Source organism: Aphelocoma coerulescens, chromosome 4 (genome assembly GCF_041296385.1).
Source record: "Aphelocoma coerulescens isolate FSJ_1873_10779 chromosome 4, UR_Acoe_1.0, whole genome shotgun sequence".
Lineage (NCBI taxonomy): Eukaryota > Metazoa > Chordata > Aves > Passeriformes > Corvidae > Aphelocoma > Aphelocoma coerulescens.
This window is the reverse complement of record NC_091017.1, coordinates 2,905,657-2,921,638: the sequence shown is the minus strand read 5'-3', so window position 1 is coordinate 2,921,638 and position 15,982 is coordinate 2,905,657. Positions and strand designations below refer to the sequence as shown.

The 15,982-nt window shown below is 40.7% G+C and overlaps 1 protein-coding gene across 26 annotated transcripts in view; it reads left to right on the top strand.

Annotated features, from left to right (window-relative positions):
* CAMK2D (calcium/calmodulin dependent protein kinase II delta) overlaps positions 1 to 15,982 on the top strand; it is a 123,123-nt gene that overhangs the window by 37,495 nt on the left and 69,646 nt on the right. For all 26 annotated transcript variants that reach the window (XR_011150395.1, XM_069012497.1, XM_069012496.1 and 23 more), the window contains one exon: positions 10,823 to 10,882. Coding sequence is in view for 25 of the 26 variants with exons in the window: in XM_069012497.1 (XP_068868598.1) it covers positions 10,823 to 10,882 (60 nt within the window). In the remaining variant the exon portion in view is untranslated. The remainder of the gene's footprint in view (positions 1 to 10,822; positions 10,883 to 15,982) is intronic.

Here is a 15,982-nt window from a genome sequence, read left to right as displayed (position 1 = left end):
AACTCACTCCAACATGTCCTCATCTTATTTTGGGGGCCTCAGGCCTTGACACAGTGCTGCGGGTGGGGTCTCCTGAGAGTGGAGTAGAGGGTAAGAGTCCCTTGACTGGCTGGCCACACTTCTTTGCATGTAGTCCAGGGTATGATTGGCTTTCTGGGCTACAAGTGCACATTGCCAGGTAATGTTGTGCGAGCATTTGGCCTTGTTGAACCTTTCTGAGGGTCACAAGGGCCCACCTCTCCAGCCTGCCAGGGTCCCTGTAGGTGACATCCTTTCCATCCAGCATGTCAGCCACACCACACAGCTCCGTGTTGTTGGCAAACTTGCTGAGGGGTGCACTCAATCCCATTGCCCATGTCGCTGATGAAGATGTTCAAGAGCACCAGTTCCAACGCTGACCCCAAGGAATGCCACTCATCACTGGCTTCTACTTGGACATTGGCTCTCCTCTGTGATTTGTTTTTTAATGAAAAATGTCTCTTGGGGGACTATCTCTTACTAGTCTGTTTGCAAGGCTAGTATTTTTTTTTGTTTGAAAGATCGGTTTTACAAACAAAGCGAATTGAGTTACAAGAAAGTGACTCTAAAAATAACGTCAAGACAATCCTCCTGCAAAAGAAGACCATACTTGTGTAGCTTAGGGGCCATGGCATCAGTGTCCTGTTATCAAAAGATTGCTGTAATATAAAGCTTCAGATGGTTAAGAGCTATTCATGGACATGGTATTTGAGGAGGAGATTTGTTTTTATTATGAGCAAAGGCTTAGCAACTTGACAGAGCAGAAAAAAATTAATACAGTGGGTTAATCATAATCCACTTCTTTGTTTTAAAACAAGTTAATGGACAGAAGACAATCAAGTTAAAACTTAATGTGGAACTCCTTTTTTAGTTTATTATTTCGGTTGTTTTAGCTTTTTATGGGTCATGTAGAAATACTGACTTTACTTATGACCTGCTGTTTGGTAAAGACTGAGGTTTAGGCATCAGGATATTTTTATTAATGCAATTGTATCTTTAGTCCTATAATACTAGTCCAGCCTACTGTTATTTTTGATGAAATATTCCTGTAAGCATGTGCTTATGTATTCTTAGTGTTTCTTTTTGTTATGAAAAGCTTTGGCTTTGATGTGCTGCTTAAATTTCCTCTGAGTCATAATGCTAGTTTGCCAAACCATTGTTTTTGTTCTATTTGGACTTGATTCTAGTTCTACAGTTGTTTCCTCCTAGGGGGTTAAAGTCCATGAGCTTTTATTAAGATAAATGTCAGTGATTTTGAGTGGATTTGCATAAAAGAAGCCCTTAGTTTCTGGTAGGATAAGTCATGTATAATATTAAGTTTTAAAGTAACAGTGACTACAGGAAATATTAGAAATAAAAGTTGTTGACCTTTTCTGCACAATGGTATTTCCTTTTCTATTAAATATGGAACTCTCTCTCAACTGTAAGCTATCAGCAAACTGAACATCCTCACTGGTCATCCTGTGTTTAAAAAAATTTAAAAGTTTCTCCCTCACAAACAATTAATGCAACATCTTGTAGAAATTACATCAAGGCAAATGATGATGATCAGTGATATGATTTCTAAAAATAAACATTGCCAAAGTGAAAACCTAAAGTCAGTGTTCAGAATTTGTTCTTTGCAGCAGCGTCAAAATCAGTAACTTCTGCCTATCCCAGCCAAGTGGCTGTCACAGATCATGACTTGACACCAGTCTTACTTGTAGTAATTACTCATTTATATTAAAATAAGATGGCATCAGTCAGAAGGTCACAATTTATTGGTTACTATAGTTTACATATTGCTGTAGCTGACAGTGGGTTTTGACTTCATATTGAGCTGCTTTTTTTTTCTGTGGTTATTAGACAATATTGTTTTAATAACATTTGGAAGGAAATGAGTATTTCTTACGCATGTCTCCCTGCATCACTTCAGAACTTTGAGGCTGCCTTCAAAATTTTAGTTGTCAGACAGAAGTCTGCTCAGAGTTTACAGTGCTGTTAATGGATTTAATGTGTTTAAGATGGGCTCTGTAGGACTGGAGTTCAGCAAGGCAGCCAAGTATATCCTGCAACCCATCCCTCTCCTGTGAAGTATTTGAGGGCAAACAGATGCTTTAGTGTTCATTAGACTGATGAGTCAACACCTCGAGTTCCAGGCGTCTCTTACATGATTTATTTTTCTGAACTTGCTTTCAATTCCTAAGATCTTTTTTCCAAATATTGTTTCCTGAAAACTGTGACTTTCTGCAGGAAATGAGCCAAGAGAGAACTGAGAAGCCTTAAAAAATTTAAACAGCCCAGAAAAGAGAAGCTAAAACAAAATGAGGAATAGTGAATGCACTCATATATTTATCAGCAGAATTTAAAAGGACAGAGGGCAGGCAGCTTAAAGTTGAGAACCAAAAATGAAAGGAGGGCAATGAAATAAAGGAAGAGCTTCCAGCATGCAAAATAAAGGACATGCACTTGTTTAGGGATGGAAGGGGAATGGTTGAAGACGACTTGGCTGACCATCAGCTCTAGGAATTGTCAAGTTCGAGTCACAAGGAAAATACACTGCTATTGGGACAGAAGGAGGCAGCAAGGGAAAGATGAAGGATGAAAAGTGCATTCAGGTTTTCCTTTTAAGGCAAATGTAAGCCTTGCATGAAGATGTATCAGGGAGGTGCTACAAGGTACAGCACTGGATGGGTCAGACCAAGAGATGATACCGAGAATATGGGACACAGGGTGCACCGAGTTAAGTGTCAGGTGCAGGCTGTTGGCAAACAGATGGAGGTGACCAGATGATCAGACTCATACTTCTGGCTCTCAGGCCCTTTGTTTACTTTGGCACTGAAGAGTTTACAGTACATCATTCGGTTTCAGTAGATGTGCTCTTTATATAATAAAATACATAATAGATATAAAACTATGTAATTGTGCACATATATAGAAAACAACAATCAATATATGTATATAACAGTAGTTCTGGACTTCTACTAATACTTTTCTTGCTTTTCTAAGTCAGAAGAGTGAAATGAGTGAATTGCCATCTGGCTGTTTGAATCCACAGCAAATGAGAGTATAAAAAGATGAAGAAATAGGATTTCTTAGCTTGAACTCGGCACCGTGTGAATGTGCGCTGTTAGGAGCTGTTTAAAGGTTCCTAACAGTTGGGTAAAGGCCAGTTTTCATTCGTACCATTCAGCTGATCTCTCTGTTCATTATCGACACCATTAAACACAAATCTCATGGAAAAAAAGTGAAATTGGGGGCTCAGTGCTTTGCTATTAATGTCATGTGTTGTCTTTATGCTTTTTGTCAGTGCACTTGAACTCGTGTACTCCTCAATTTCAGCAGGGTGCTAGAAACAGGACAAATTCAGGAATGCTGCGCACCTTTTGGTCATAGCAGGTGTCATAGAAATCAGGGCTAAACTGTCTGATAAAGTGACCTAAAGACACTTGCAGTGTCTCTGCCTCTGTAATCTGTGCATTGTAGGTGGGAATCAGGTCTCTCTGTCCGTTTATCAATTTCTTGTGCACTATGAAGGGTAAAATATTAACACAGAAAGCAGGTGGGAAGTGGAAGAAAGCCCTGCAGGAACATCAGCCAGCTGAGAACGGTTATTGTTGGAGGCCTTTGCAGCTGAGCACAAATGTGCCTTTTGTTTTCTTAATGCCCTGGGGCAGAATTTGAAGCTCTACAGGTGTGGGGTTTATTCATTATTTTACGAAGCATCTTCAATTAATATATTTTGCTTCTCCTTGATATTCAGCAGCTTGTTGAAGAGAAGTGTGTATGGGAACACAGGCACAGAAATAACTGGAGGCATACTCAGTGCCCTGATTTCTGCTCTGTTGATGCTTTTGACCGATGGCCTAATAAAAGAATTGGCTGTGCTATTGTTGTTGCATGCTCCTACCCATTACGGAGCGGGGTATCCATGGAGAAGATGCCTTCATAACAATGAACACCTGGCGCGTGATTCTGCTCAGGAAACATTAGGAGGGGTGGGTCAGATGAGTACTCGCAATGTCTGTAATTGTTTATTCTAAGAATGTCCCACTTTCCGAGCTATAAATACTAGGAAGAGAGGAATAAGTAAAGGCTCTGTTCAAATATCTCCCCAGGAGCAGGTACTGAATGCTGGAGCATTCGTTTTGAAAAAGTGCTTTTGGGAATTGAGGGACTACGTTCCTTAGCATTTACCTCTGTAAGAATAGCAGAGGGGGTAACTGAGGTTTATCTGTGAGCGCTGCTGTAGCCTGAACTCAGTAATGGAAGATTCAGAGGGCTGTGGGATGGGCTGTTACATGAATAAATGTGTTTCTTGTTTCATCTTACAGGCTGAAAATGAAGGCTTGCAAATTGCTAAAGGTCTGTAAATTGCCTTTTATAAGAACCAGATCAGGCAGGGGCTTAGTAATGCTATTGGTCCCCACTCTTGTGGTTTGACCTGACAGGCAGCTAAACACCACACAGCCTCACTCTCTCCCTCCTCCCACACCCTGCAGGAGAATGGGCGAGAGAATCGGAAGAAATAAAATTAAGATTTGTGGGTTGAGTTAAAGGTAGTTCACTAAGACAGAAAAGGAAGGGAGAATAATAGTAACAAGTAATAGGAGGAGGATGATGACTAAAGAATTAAAATATACAAAACAAGTGATGCATGATGCAACTGCTCATTGACCAGTGCCCACCCAGTTCCTGAGCAGCAGCCCGCAGCCAGCTTCCCTCCAAGTTTATCCCAGAATGTTTGGGGTTGGCAGGGACCTCTGGAAATCCTCTAATCCAGTCCCTTGCTAAAGTAGGTTCACCTGGAGCAGGTTGCACAGGGTCATGTCCAGGTGAATGTTGAGTATTTCCAGAGAAGGAAACTCCACAACCTCTCTGAGCAGCCTATTCCAGTGCTTAGTCACCCTCACAGTAAAGAAGTTTTCACTCATATTCAGATGCGACTGCTTCTGAACAGTTTGTGCCCTTTGTCCCTTGTCTTGTCACTGGGCACCACTGGGAAAAGTCTGGCCTCATCCTCTTGACAGCCACCCGTTAGGATATTTGTCTGTATTGGTAAGATTCCCTCTTAGTCATTTTTTTCCCCAGGCTAAAGAGCCCCAGTTCACTCAGCCTTTCCTCGTAAGAGAGGTGCTCCAGTCCCCTCATCATCTTTGTAGCCTCTGCTGGACCCTCCCCAGTCCTTCCTTGTCTGTCTTGAGCTGGGGAGCCCAGAACTGAAGCCAGTACTGCAGATGTAGTCCCACCAGGGGAGAGCAGAGGGGGAGGATCACCCCTCTCATCCTGCACACTTCTCCCTCTGCACTCATTGGCATCCTCAGCTGCCAGGGCACTGCTGGCTCTTGGACCCCTTGTTGTCCACCCAGACCCACAGGTCCTTCTCTGCAGAGCTGCTCTCCAGCAGGTCAGCCCCAACCTGTGGGGTGCTGTGAGAAGCTGACTTAGTGCAAACTCTGCTTTTATAGCAGCAGCTAAAACATCAGTGGGGGGGGGGGGGGATCAACATGATTCTCATCCTAAATCCAGTACTTAGCACTGTACCAGCCACTAGGAAGGAAATTATCCTGGCTGAAACCAGGATACTCACTAGTGACTTCAACTTACAGAAATGGTCAGGTCTAAGAAATAGAACTGGGCTGTTTCCAGAGCCTTAATGCTTCATCAGAGAGAGTTTAGAAACTGCATTTGATGCATTTAGATTGTGTATAAACCACATTCCTGGACTTAAAGCAAGTCTCTGTTGTAGCATTATTCCTATACACAGCATGCCCTTAAATCACAAATATTTACATTCCATGAGACTGAGGATACTTCATCGTGCTCTAGACAGTTGCCAGCAAAGTTGACATAATCAGGGTGGTGATGGGTGAAGTTGTTGCTCTGTTAACCTGTGCGTCTTTCTCGCTGAGTTACAAACATTGGTTTGTATAACTGCCAGGGAAAAATGTGTACAAGGAACATGGCTGCAGTTGCAATCACTCAGGCTGCACGTTTGATGTTTTGATATTGCTGAAATGTAAACTTTCTTCGATGCTTTTTTCCCCCCTCCAAAAATTTTGCAGTTCTGTGGGATTTTTTTGGCTACAAACCTGCACGTATTGAAGGATTTGTCGTGGTCATAACATTTCAGTTTTGCATATTTGTACTACAGGCAGCATATTTATTTCTCGAGGGAGAGTTCCATTAACTTCATCTGTGCCACTGCATTATAGCAACATCCTGCGTAGACTGGTTCCAGGTTCAGTTCTAAATCCTTAATCTTCCAAATGCCCTGGATGTAGTGAGTAGGAGTCGGATATGACACAGGAGTAAGTCTGTTGTGCCCATGCAAATTCCCATGCAGTAGCTATCTGCCTGAATGGTACCAGGTATTCCACATCTCTCTGCACACCCCAAAAACTCTTCGCAGGTTGGGTGGTTAGGTTGTCCCTGGCCCCTGAGCTGCCTAGAAATTTTGTGGAGCAGGGCTTCAGTTTCTAGGGAAGGGCTTCATCTCCTCAGCAGCTTCTTGTACGATAGAAGAGCTTATTCTGGTCAGATTTTAGGTGCTCAGAAGTTATGTTCTTTAATAGTAAAATTTAAGTCCTAATAAAAACAAAAAAGACATGAAGAAAAGAGAGTTTTAATGCATCACAAGGTTTTAAAGCTTTTAAAGCTTTGTTTTTCTAGGAGGGAGAGTGAGAAAGTCCTTTTAGTCAGTCTAATATCAGAAAATTAGAACAGCTGTGTCCTAGTACATCCTGTTGTCAGACTTTCTGCAGTCATTTTCTGATTTCCATGGCAGAATGTAATGGCACCATGGTGGTCTGGGTTTGCAGTGCACTCTGAAGAGCCTCTTCCAAGTTAGTGCTCCTTGTTTTCTCTTCATTTAGCTGTGTAAAGAAAAACATGGAAAACAGAGTAGGAAGCAGGTTGTAGAGACCATCCTCAAAAACATAAGCAAGCCATTTGACAAAACATGCATCACCTCATACTGACTAATAATCTATCCAGTCACTCCTGGGGGGAAAAATAAATGTACAGACAGTGAAAGGGGCATTGGGAAAATGCTTTTATATTGTTTGCTGTGGACTGCAAGCTCTAATAATAAAATTCAAAAAAGCAACTACAAAAGTTGCAACAGATAACAGAAAACTTCTTTGCTTTGGAGAAGTTTGCATTTTAGATACCTGTGTTGATAGGTAGTGACAGGTGCACATTTCTGCCCTGGTGATAAGCTCAGTTTGGGTGGTCATGCAGGATCAGCACTTTGGGTGAAGATTCATGGCACTTTAGTAGAGGAGATATATGCTGAAGACTTTAATTAGTTGTCTTAATATATTAAGACATACAATGGATAATTAAAGACATACATTATGTGTCTTTAATTATAAAATGTTGTGATGTAATCCAAGAAATGTGTGTAGTATACGTATGTAAGCTTTTGTAAAAAAGCAAATATTAATACTACTGAAGCAATTAGTTATTTTATTTGCCTACCTAGTAGAAACTCAGTGCGGACAGTCTGATTTTCTGATGCAGGTGTCATAAATTATAATATTAGCTTGTGGTCTATTAGAACATTGTCATATAAATGAGGATTAGTTCAAGATTTTACGTTTATATGGTCTATGAGTACCCCCAGTTTTCCACAGCTGTATTCTGTTTCAGGTTTCACACAGTTTCGTTAGTTATTGTAAAGGCTGAGATTTTCATGGTTCAGTGCATTAAATCTTTTTTTTTCTTTTTTTCTTTTTCTTGGCCCCATGTCAGATTAAACTTGTTTGTAGGTGGCTGCAAGGTTTTTTCCGTTAATAAATCTGCATTATTCTCATTGCTGCCTTCCTTCTGATGGTATCAGTGGTTGACAGGCAGTGATCTTTTTCCAATGTAGGCAATGGGCTGTTGCTGTGGTAGAGGCCACTGTTCACTAATGGAGAGTTGCTTTCATAAAATAATCCAGAATTTGTAGAGGATTCCTTCTTCTGTATTTGCTTTGCTGCTTTTTGAACTTCCACTTGTATTTTTCATTTAATTACAGTCTCTTAAGTAGACAATGTAGGAGACCTGTTTGTAATTGAGTCTAGATAATTAAAAGAGAGGAAAGGAAACAAGTATATAGATGTATTTGTGCAGTCCCTTTTTATTATCTGTGTGGCTTTCAAGCTTGGCTTCCTGTTCCTGATAATATTTTTTCCTGTTTCAGGTTTACCTGGCAGGTAAACACAGTTTTAGCTGATGAATTATATGCTGTCAAAATTGAGAGGAATTAACTCTTTATTTCAATAAGTGACCTATTATTGCATTTATTTTTTCTATAACTTTTCCTGTGATACTGTTGTAACATAATCATTTTACACCAGATGCGATCCCAGACTTTCTCAGGGTTTGTGGGGGGTTGTGCCTGCTAGGTAGTTTCCCTGGCTGTGTGGCAGGGCCCTTCTTTCCCAGTGAACTCAGCAGTGGCACACCTTACACTTCAGATATTTGGGAGCTGAGTGCTTGAAGTATTTCAGTGTGCCCTGCCCTCTGACATTCACCTTTAGCTCCCCAGTACTCAAGTCCTGGCAGGAGGCAGGGTGACACAAATAGCTACGGGTGGCACAGCCCTTGCAGTTGCAAGTACTTGTAAATAAACTGAGTGGAGAGAGGAAGGAATGTGATTTCCCGAAACTCACAGAAGAAATGTGCAGATTTTACAGGAGAGTTGTTTTCTTGGATACCCCACGAAGTTAAATTTGCAGTTGGTCCCACCCCCAAACACTTAACACACTGCAGACTTACTCCTCTTAACAACACTAAGGCATACTCTATTTCTTTGGAAGTGCTGCTGTCATCTTCTGGACCTTAATGTCCACGTAAATCCCTGACTCAGGGAGTATTTAATGTTCTTTCTGCTGCCTCACAGCACAGTGTGCAGGCTGTGAGGTACCTCCAGTCACCCAGCAGGTGTGATAGCAATTATTGTGACACAAGCAACTGAAGGAGTTAAATGCACAGAGCTTATTATTCTAATTATGTGACAGCAGAGAACACCTCATTGGCATCCATCAATATACTCATTCAGTTTGGAGTGAAAACCTGGGAATTTATAATGCAGTCGATAAAAATGATGATGATGATGATGTAGATGTACCTTCATATATTGCAGTGCATCCAGCAGCATCTCTAAGATATTTTTGCTGTGATTTAAAAAATATCAGGCATGCTTTTTTAATCAATACAGTTATTGTTCTTAAACCATGCAATAGCATTTTAGCCTCTCCTCATACCTGAAAGTGTTCAGCTCTAGTATTTGTTACCTGAGCCCACTGTCATGTCTGCAAAGGAGAGCTGAATATTAATCATACCCGGTCTCAGTTCAGAAGCTGTGATGCAGCAGTTAATAGCAAAGAAATTTCAAATGTTCATACTTCATATTCAAAGCTGAAGTTCTTTATTATATCTGTGTTGCCCCTGAAGAGTCGACACAGGATGTTTTTAGCACTTCACAGAAGACTCTCGGACACCTTCCAGGTTTCTGGCTGTGCTGAGGGATCCTGTAAATACAGCTGGAGGTGGTACAGAACAGCCTTCGAAAGCAGAGCTGGTAGTGCACCAGTGATAGAGTTCCTATGCTCAACAACCAACAGCCCCTGGACGGTTTCTTTGCTTTTGAGGCAGGGTTCTCATTTTCATCTTTGTTCTCACCCCATGTTAGTTCAGTTTGCCTTTCAGATCATCTCCCTGCTTGCTCTGGGTAATGTGCCAAGTGCTCAGCCCATGATTAAGTTACAGCCAGAGCTGCTGGACATGAAGGTGCTGGAACTGTAGATGTCTGTGCTTATGTTTCAGTCTTGTTGCAATGGGATTAAAAAATCTTAACAGGAAACCTCAGTGGCAGAGTTTAACTTTAAAAAAAGAGCTTTAAGCTTATCTTGCAGATTTATATATTTTTTTAATGCTTTTAACTTCTGAATCTTTTTTTTTTAATAAACATTAAGGTAACCATAGAAGAAGGCTAAGCTGACAGATTTTCTTACACAAGTGATGGAGGCTCTGAGGTCTCAGAAAGTATGATGGGTCAGTTGACAAGCAGTGGCTAGCTCAAGAACTATCCCAGTTCTTTAAAGCATAAAAAATAATCTGAACTGTTAACATGTGTAAAAATTGATTCAGTTATTGTTACAGTTGACTGCAAATGTTAGGAAGTACAAATTACAGAAAAATTAAAGAAGTTTTCCTTCTTGTTCTTCCCTCGGGATTTAAAAAGTGTTGTAAGAAACTTGACATGTTAAGTATTTTAAAGATGGTGTTTGCTTTCTCTGTTTTATTTTAAATCTGTTGCTATAGTTCTTTTAAACCTACATATCTAACTGGACACTTTGCAGTAAGGATTGAACTTTCTAATTTTAGTATCTGATGCTGAATTTTTGACTCTTTAGAGTTGTCATCCAAAGCACCTTTTCCTAAACTTGTTCCTTTCTTAGTATTTTCAAGGTTCAAAGCATATTTTTTACATTTCAAACAGTTCTATTTTCCAGAGGTAGTATCTTGGAGTATTTGTGTTGTTTATTGTAGAAAACAGAGCTTGGCACAAGCAGTAGTATTTTATCTCCAGAAATGTTGTTAGGGCTAGGTGATGTACAAGTCCAGAGCTCCTGCCTCCTGCTCCACCCAAAGGTTAAAAATAATCAATTCAGTATTACAGTTTGGATGTAAAATATTAGTGGATTTAAATAAAAGGTTTTTTTTTTTAAAGATCACATTAGATGATGTATTGGTTTTGCTTCTCTAAAGCAAATACACTAAACTATGTCAATCTTCATAGTAACAGCAACTGTTTTGCTTTCTTTTGTTGTAGATCACCAGAAACTGGAAAGAGAAGCTAGAATCTGTCGCCTCCTGAAGCATCCTAATATCGGTAGGAACATTTCATTGCCTAGTACAGTATTTATCAGATTAGAAAATTTAGGGGAAATGGAAATTAATAAATACAAAGAGCAGCTCAGAGAAGTCAAGTGCAAATATCTCCAGGCAATGCTCTTTCTTTATAATGTGGTGCTCCATACGAATTCTGCTATGGGATGCAATATTCTGTTGGATCACCTAAAGCACCGTGCAGTGTTCTCATCTTTGAGCCATTGCTCTGCCATCAGTGGCTCTCTGTGCCAGGTGTTTGGGGGTTTTTTGAGCAGTGTGTAGTGGGTTTTTTTCCAGGATTGCTCATGACTTTTGGAGACCTGCAGAAGAATTTCAGTGGACAGTGTCTGTTGCACAGTGAGCCAGACCAATGTCAATAGTTAGTGCTGGTTTTAGTGAGATGCTTATTTTATACTGTGTTTTGTGTTGAGATTCTGTCCTTCCATTGATGAAGAAAGCTCTGCTCCTTTTATTTCCAGAGCTGTGTTTTCTAACCATGTAAAGCAAAAAATAAAGTGTTGTGGAGGTGTGTCTGTCTCCTTGCTTTAGAAACAGTGTAAACAGGTAAGTACCTTGATCTTAAGGGAACTGTAGCTGGGGTTTTAAGTTTTTCCAACATCAAATTATATACCAAGGGTATCTCTCACAAGGATATTTGCTGTACCTGAGACTTCTGCAGAAGGGTGGGAATTTCCTGTTCTTTGTGGTATTTTTAGACTAATAAAATTGTTTGGTGCCTGGGATGAAATCAGCTCCTTTGTTTTAATGATAAATAGAAAGTGGAGACGAGTGTACCACAGCTCAAAATGACATGTCAAATTTCTGTGGCATCTCTCTTAAGCTTACAGGTTGACCTAGAAATTTGGTTAAGGAGGAAGAGGAGTGTTATCTGTGCTATTTATCCCACCAAAGGTTTTGCATTGTAAAGTGGTGAGAGATAAGGGAATGTCCTCCTTTTGGGGAGGCAGTGCAGCCCTTCTGCAGCTGTGGTTACACATAGGGTGTAGTCAGATTCCAGAGTCATTCACCTGGGCCTTGCTGGAACCAGAATGTATTTGTGGGCTTCCACAAGCCAGGGAAGACGAACAAAAGACAATAGTGAACTGGTGCAGGGGAAGGGCTGAAATGCACAGAACTCAGTTGAAACAAAAGTCTAAATTGGTTCAATGTGGTCACAAGTCTTCACCGTGTTGAGTGGCTTGGAGCAGTGTAGGATGGAGTTCAGCTCCTCTGTGGCAGACCAGCTGTTCCACATGCACAGTTTGTATCTGTGAGGTTTGGCTTGGAGTGCAAATAGGCAATGACAGCCTTGGTGACAGGCAGGTAGGGCTCTGCAAATCTGCACAAACTGTGTGCATCACCACCTGCACCAAGGTGCACAGTTCAAGGGATAATGGACAAAGTGTTCTGCTCCTGTTTCAGAAAAGCTGCCGTGTTCTACATCTGTCTGAGAGAAGATTTTCATGACCTGCAATTAACATGCCAGGGTTTGGCAGCAGGCATTGTATTCTGTCCTATTTCTTCTCCTGCAGCCGTGCCCTCAGGCAGCTAAATGATGACCCTAAAATCATTCCAAGTGCTGCCAGCAGCCCGCTGGAGCTCTTACGCCTGGGTCACTACCGTATCCCCCTTTAAACTGTTATCTCTGGTGAGTAATGGAGCTGCATCGCACCAGGAAGCACTGAGAGTGAAAAAGGAAGTGTGCCAGAGGAAGGCAGCTCAGCTCTGACAATGAGTATGTCTAAGTTAGGAAAAATAAGAAAAAAATGATAACTGTTTTTTCCAGTGTGATTTCTGTAGGATAGCAGAGATCTAGTTTAATTGATTGGGTGGTTTCTCAAAGATGACATGCATGGTTTTCTTCACTTTCCTCCCGTGTAGCTTTTTTTTAGTTACTCGTCTTTTTAAATTACATATTCATTGCAGAGGGACAGATTTCTGAAATTAGAATTCACTAATCCTTTCTCTGGTCATTCAGGCCTATTCTTTATTCTTCCTAGTTAGCTTGATTAAATGTCCCTTCAAAAAGTGACTTAGTGTGAAGGTGTCAGTTCCAGGGTAACTTTTTTACTAAAGTAATACATATATAATAATAGTATTCCTTTTTTATGGTGTTGTATGATCTCTTCTATTAATTACCTTCCAAGTCTTTAGACTGTACCAGATACTCCAGGGTGAAAACCCCTCTTTAGTTACCTTTTTCATACTTTTCTCCAGTCAGAGTAAAGCAGCCCAGCTGTGGTGAGTCTCATTTTTTTATTTTAGCCTGTGAGTAAACACATTGTACTTTTCATATGAGCAAGATTTATTTCTTTAGAGAAAAAGTTAAATAAATAATCTTAACACCGGAAATATTTTCCAATTATCTTTGCTGTGAAAATAGAGAATTTTCAAAAACTTTTGCAGATCACTGGTTCTGTGTTTCCAAGTTAGGCACCCAATTAGTACCTAACCAGAAAAATACTTAGTATTTAGTCATTTCATGAGGATAAGAAAGATTTCAGGACTAAACTTCTTAACAATCAACATACCTATATTTTAGCTTCCCAATGATGGCGTATTTCTCTCTAGTTCATATCTGATTGGATGGCGGGTCTATTTAATGAGTGCCATTATGCAGTTAGGAAATCTTAGGATGACATTTGACAAAAGCTTTCCACTGTAGTCTGTAGTCATAGGTCCTAAACTTCAGAAGTTCCTCTGGTATTGGCAGAGGAATCTTAAAACTGGATGTGAGTAAAGCAGAATTTTTTCTTTCAGAAAGATAAAACTTTGAAATGTGGAAAGTAAGGAGACACATATGAAAATATTTTCAGTTCCTGATTGGATCTCCCAGAGTAATCACTGCAAACAAGAAAACCTTAGGAAATGAACATATTTTCTGCTGGCTTTTTGGAAGTATTTATGAAATCAGATTATTATTTAATGAATCAAGGTATCTACCAAATATTCACAAAGAAAGTATTTAAATATGTTTGGAGAGAGACTAATTCTTCTTAGGTGTTTCTACTGAAGGAGTGATTCTGAGCTAGGAAAGATACCAAGTTCTGAATTCACGTATGAAAAATTAAATCACTGATTATTCCCACCAGACAAGTGTTGGAAGGGAAGCTATGAGATCTTCCTTCCACTTACCCAAGAATGTGTATCAGCCTTAAAAGGGGAGATAGTTTTTTGGCAATGGAAGTGTGAGGATAACTTAGGGGTATGATGTTTTCTGACTTGTAGTGTGGATTCTTTTTTTAAGCTTTATATTCGGAACTGTCTATTCCTGAAGACGTATTTATTCCTGCTATTCAGAACCATGTACAGGCAGTTATTTTTGGGAAACTAAATATTGTTGAAGAAAGGCCAAATGTTAAGTGAGTCTGTTTCTGTGCGGTCCTTACTGTTCGTGGTCATAGCCAAGAAGTGTCATGAAAACCTTCCTTGAAATTGGTTTCACTTCTACGAGCAGGGCTCCAGTACCTCTCTGAAAGCTGAACTTTGCTGTGCAGACACTGCTTTGCACATAACTAATTCAGTTCATTTTTCAGCATCACTTTCTTTTATTCATCCTTTTAATAAATCTATGGTTTCTTCTCTGTCCAGCCTTCTAGTTATGACGCCTAGTGAATGGTGTAGAAAAAATAAGGAAGGTGGATTACAAACAGTATTTTCTGTTCTCCTTTTTCAAATCTCTCTTTCCCAGTTAAGTAATATATATGTGAAAGTTTGTTTAAAACCCACAGAATTTCCTCATCCTTTCCTGTTAGAGCTGGTGATGATTACAGCTGGTGATGGGGTCAGTAGGAAGAGGTGACCGGTCCAGAGAGATGGTCCCAAAAGGAATCGCCTTCCCGAGGCCCGGTGTCTTCCCTCAGCTGCTGGCAGGAGGGCCCTTGCAGAGGCTGTCAGCTCTGTAGTGATTATCAGCTCCTGATTCCAGCTCAGCTCTGCAGGGCAGCCTCCAGGCCAAGCCAGAGCAGAGAGAGAGACGAGAGGCTCATGTGGCTGGTTCTGCACGGAAGGAGCTTTATTGCTGGTCCATACTCCGGTGAAGGGTAAAGCCAGGGACGAGAGCTCCCTCCCACAGGAGGGAGCCTTAGCTTTTCTAGGGATACAGGGGATGGGTGAAGGCCAATGGGTTACAAAGGATCTGCATAGGGTCTCCTAAAGGATTGTGGGTCTGTCTTTTCTCGCCGTGACCAAAGAAGTGGTTGCCTTTCCAGGGAGTCCTGCTGGGCGATTATGAAATCTCTTATCTCAGCAGAGATCCCTCCAGGGCAGGGGCTGGGCATACCCCACAACTTGCATTTATAGTTACTCCTCACCAGTATCATTGTTGAGATTTCTGCCTTTTGTTACCTTAGTTGTTTGTACAGTTGTAGTAGAAAGCGAGCCCTGCTGAATTTTGTTCGGGAATTAAAATGAGGCAAAAGGCATTAGCCGAACTTCCAGGCCTTGAGAAGGAACTTTGAGAGGCCTCAGAATCCTTTCTTCCCAGTCAGTCTTTGCAATTTTGGTATTTTCTCTCCTTCCAGCTTTGCTTGAGTAATCTGGCCTCTGCTACACTGCGGTAGGAAATTTCTAGGCAAACACAGCTCATGTTCCTGTGGTAACAGAGCTCCTGGGCTGCAGGATTTTGTGCACTAGGGAGATTTGCAGAATTGCTGTGTTTCTCAGGTTCTTACCACGGTGACATGGCTGTACATCAGTGCATATAGGGTTGGTTTTTACAGAGAGTTTAAAATGGATGGAAATGTAGGTTAAGCCTTGCTGTTCGGAGAATCTAGTGCTTTTTCTTTGTGAGATTGCACATCAAGTTAAATTAAAAGCTTACTTCCTTTGCTGAACAAATACCCGTGGAGGATTTGTCATCTTGGGTAACTATTACTTTTCCAGCAGTTCCATGTGTACTAATGCTCCCAATTTTTTAATTTAGAAATTTGGAAAAAAATTGGTGAGGAAAGTAACCATCTCTTCACCAAGAAATCCAGTGTCATTTTCCTGGTTTCTCTCGTTTATCTTCTTTTGGTGAACTTTTGATTTCTTGGTCCTCTTTTAACTTTAGGTAAAGTTGCTTTTTAGCACTCTGATTTCTAGTCTTGCAATTCATATA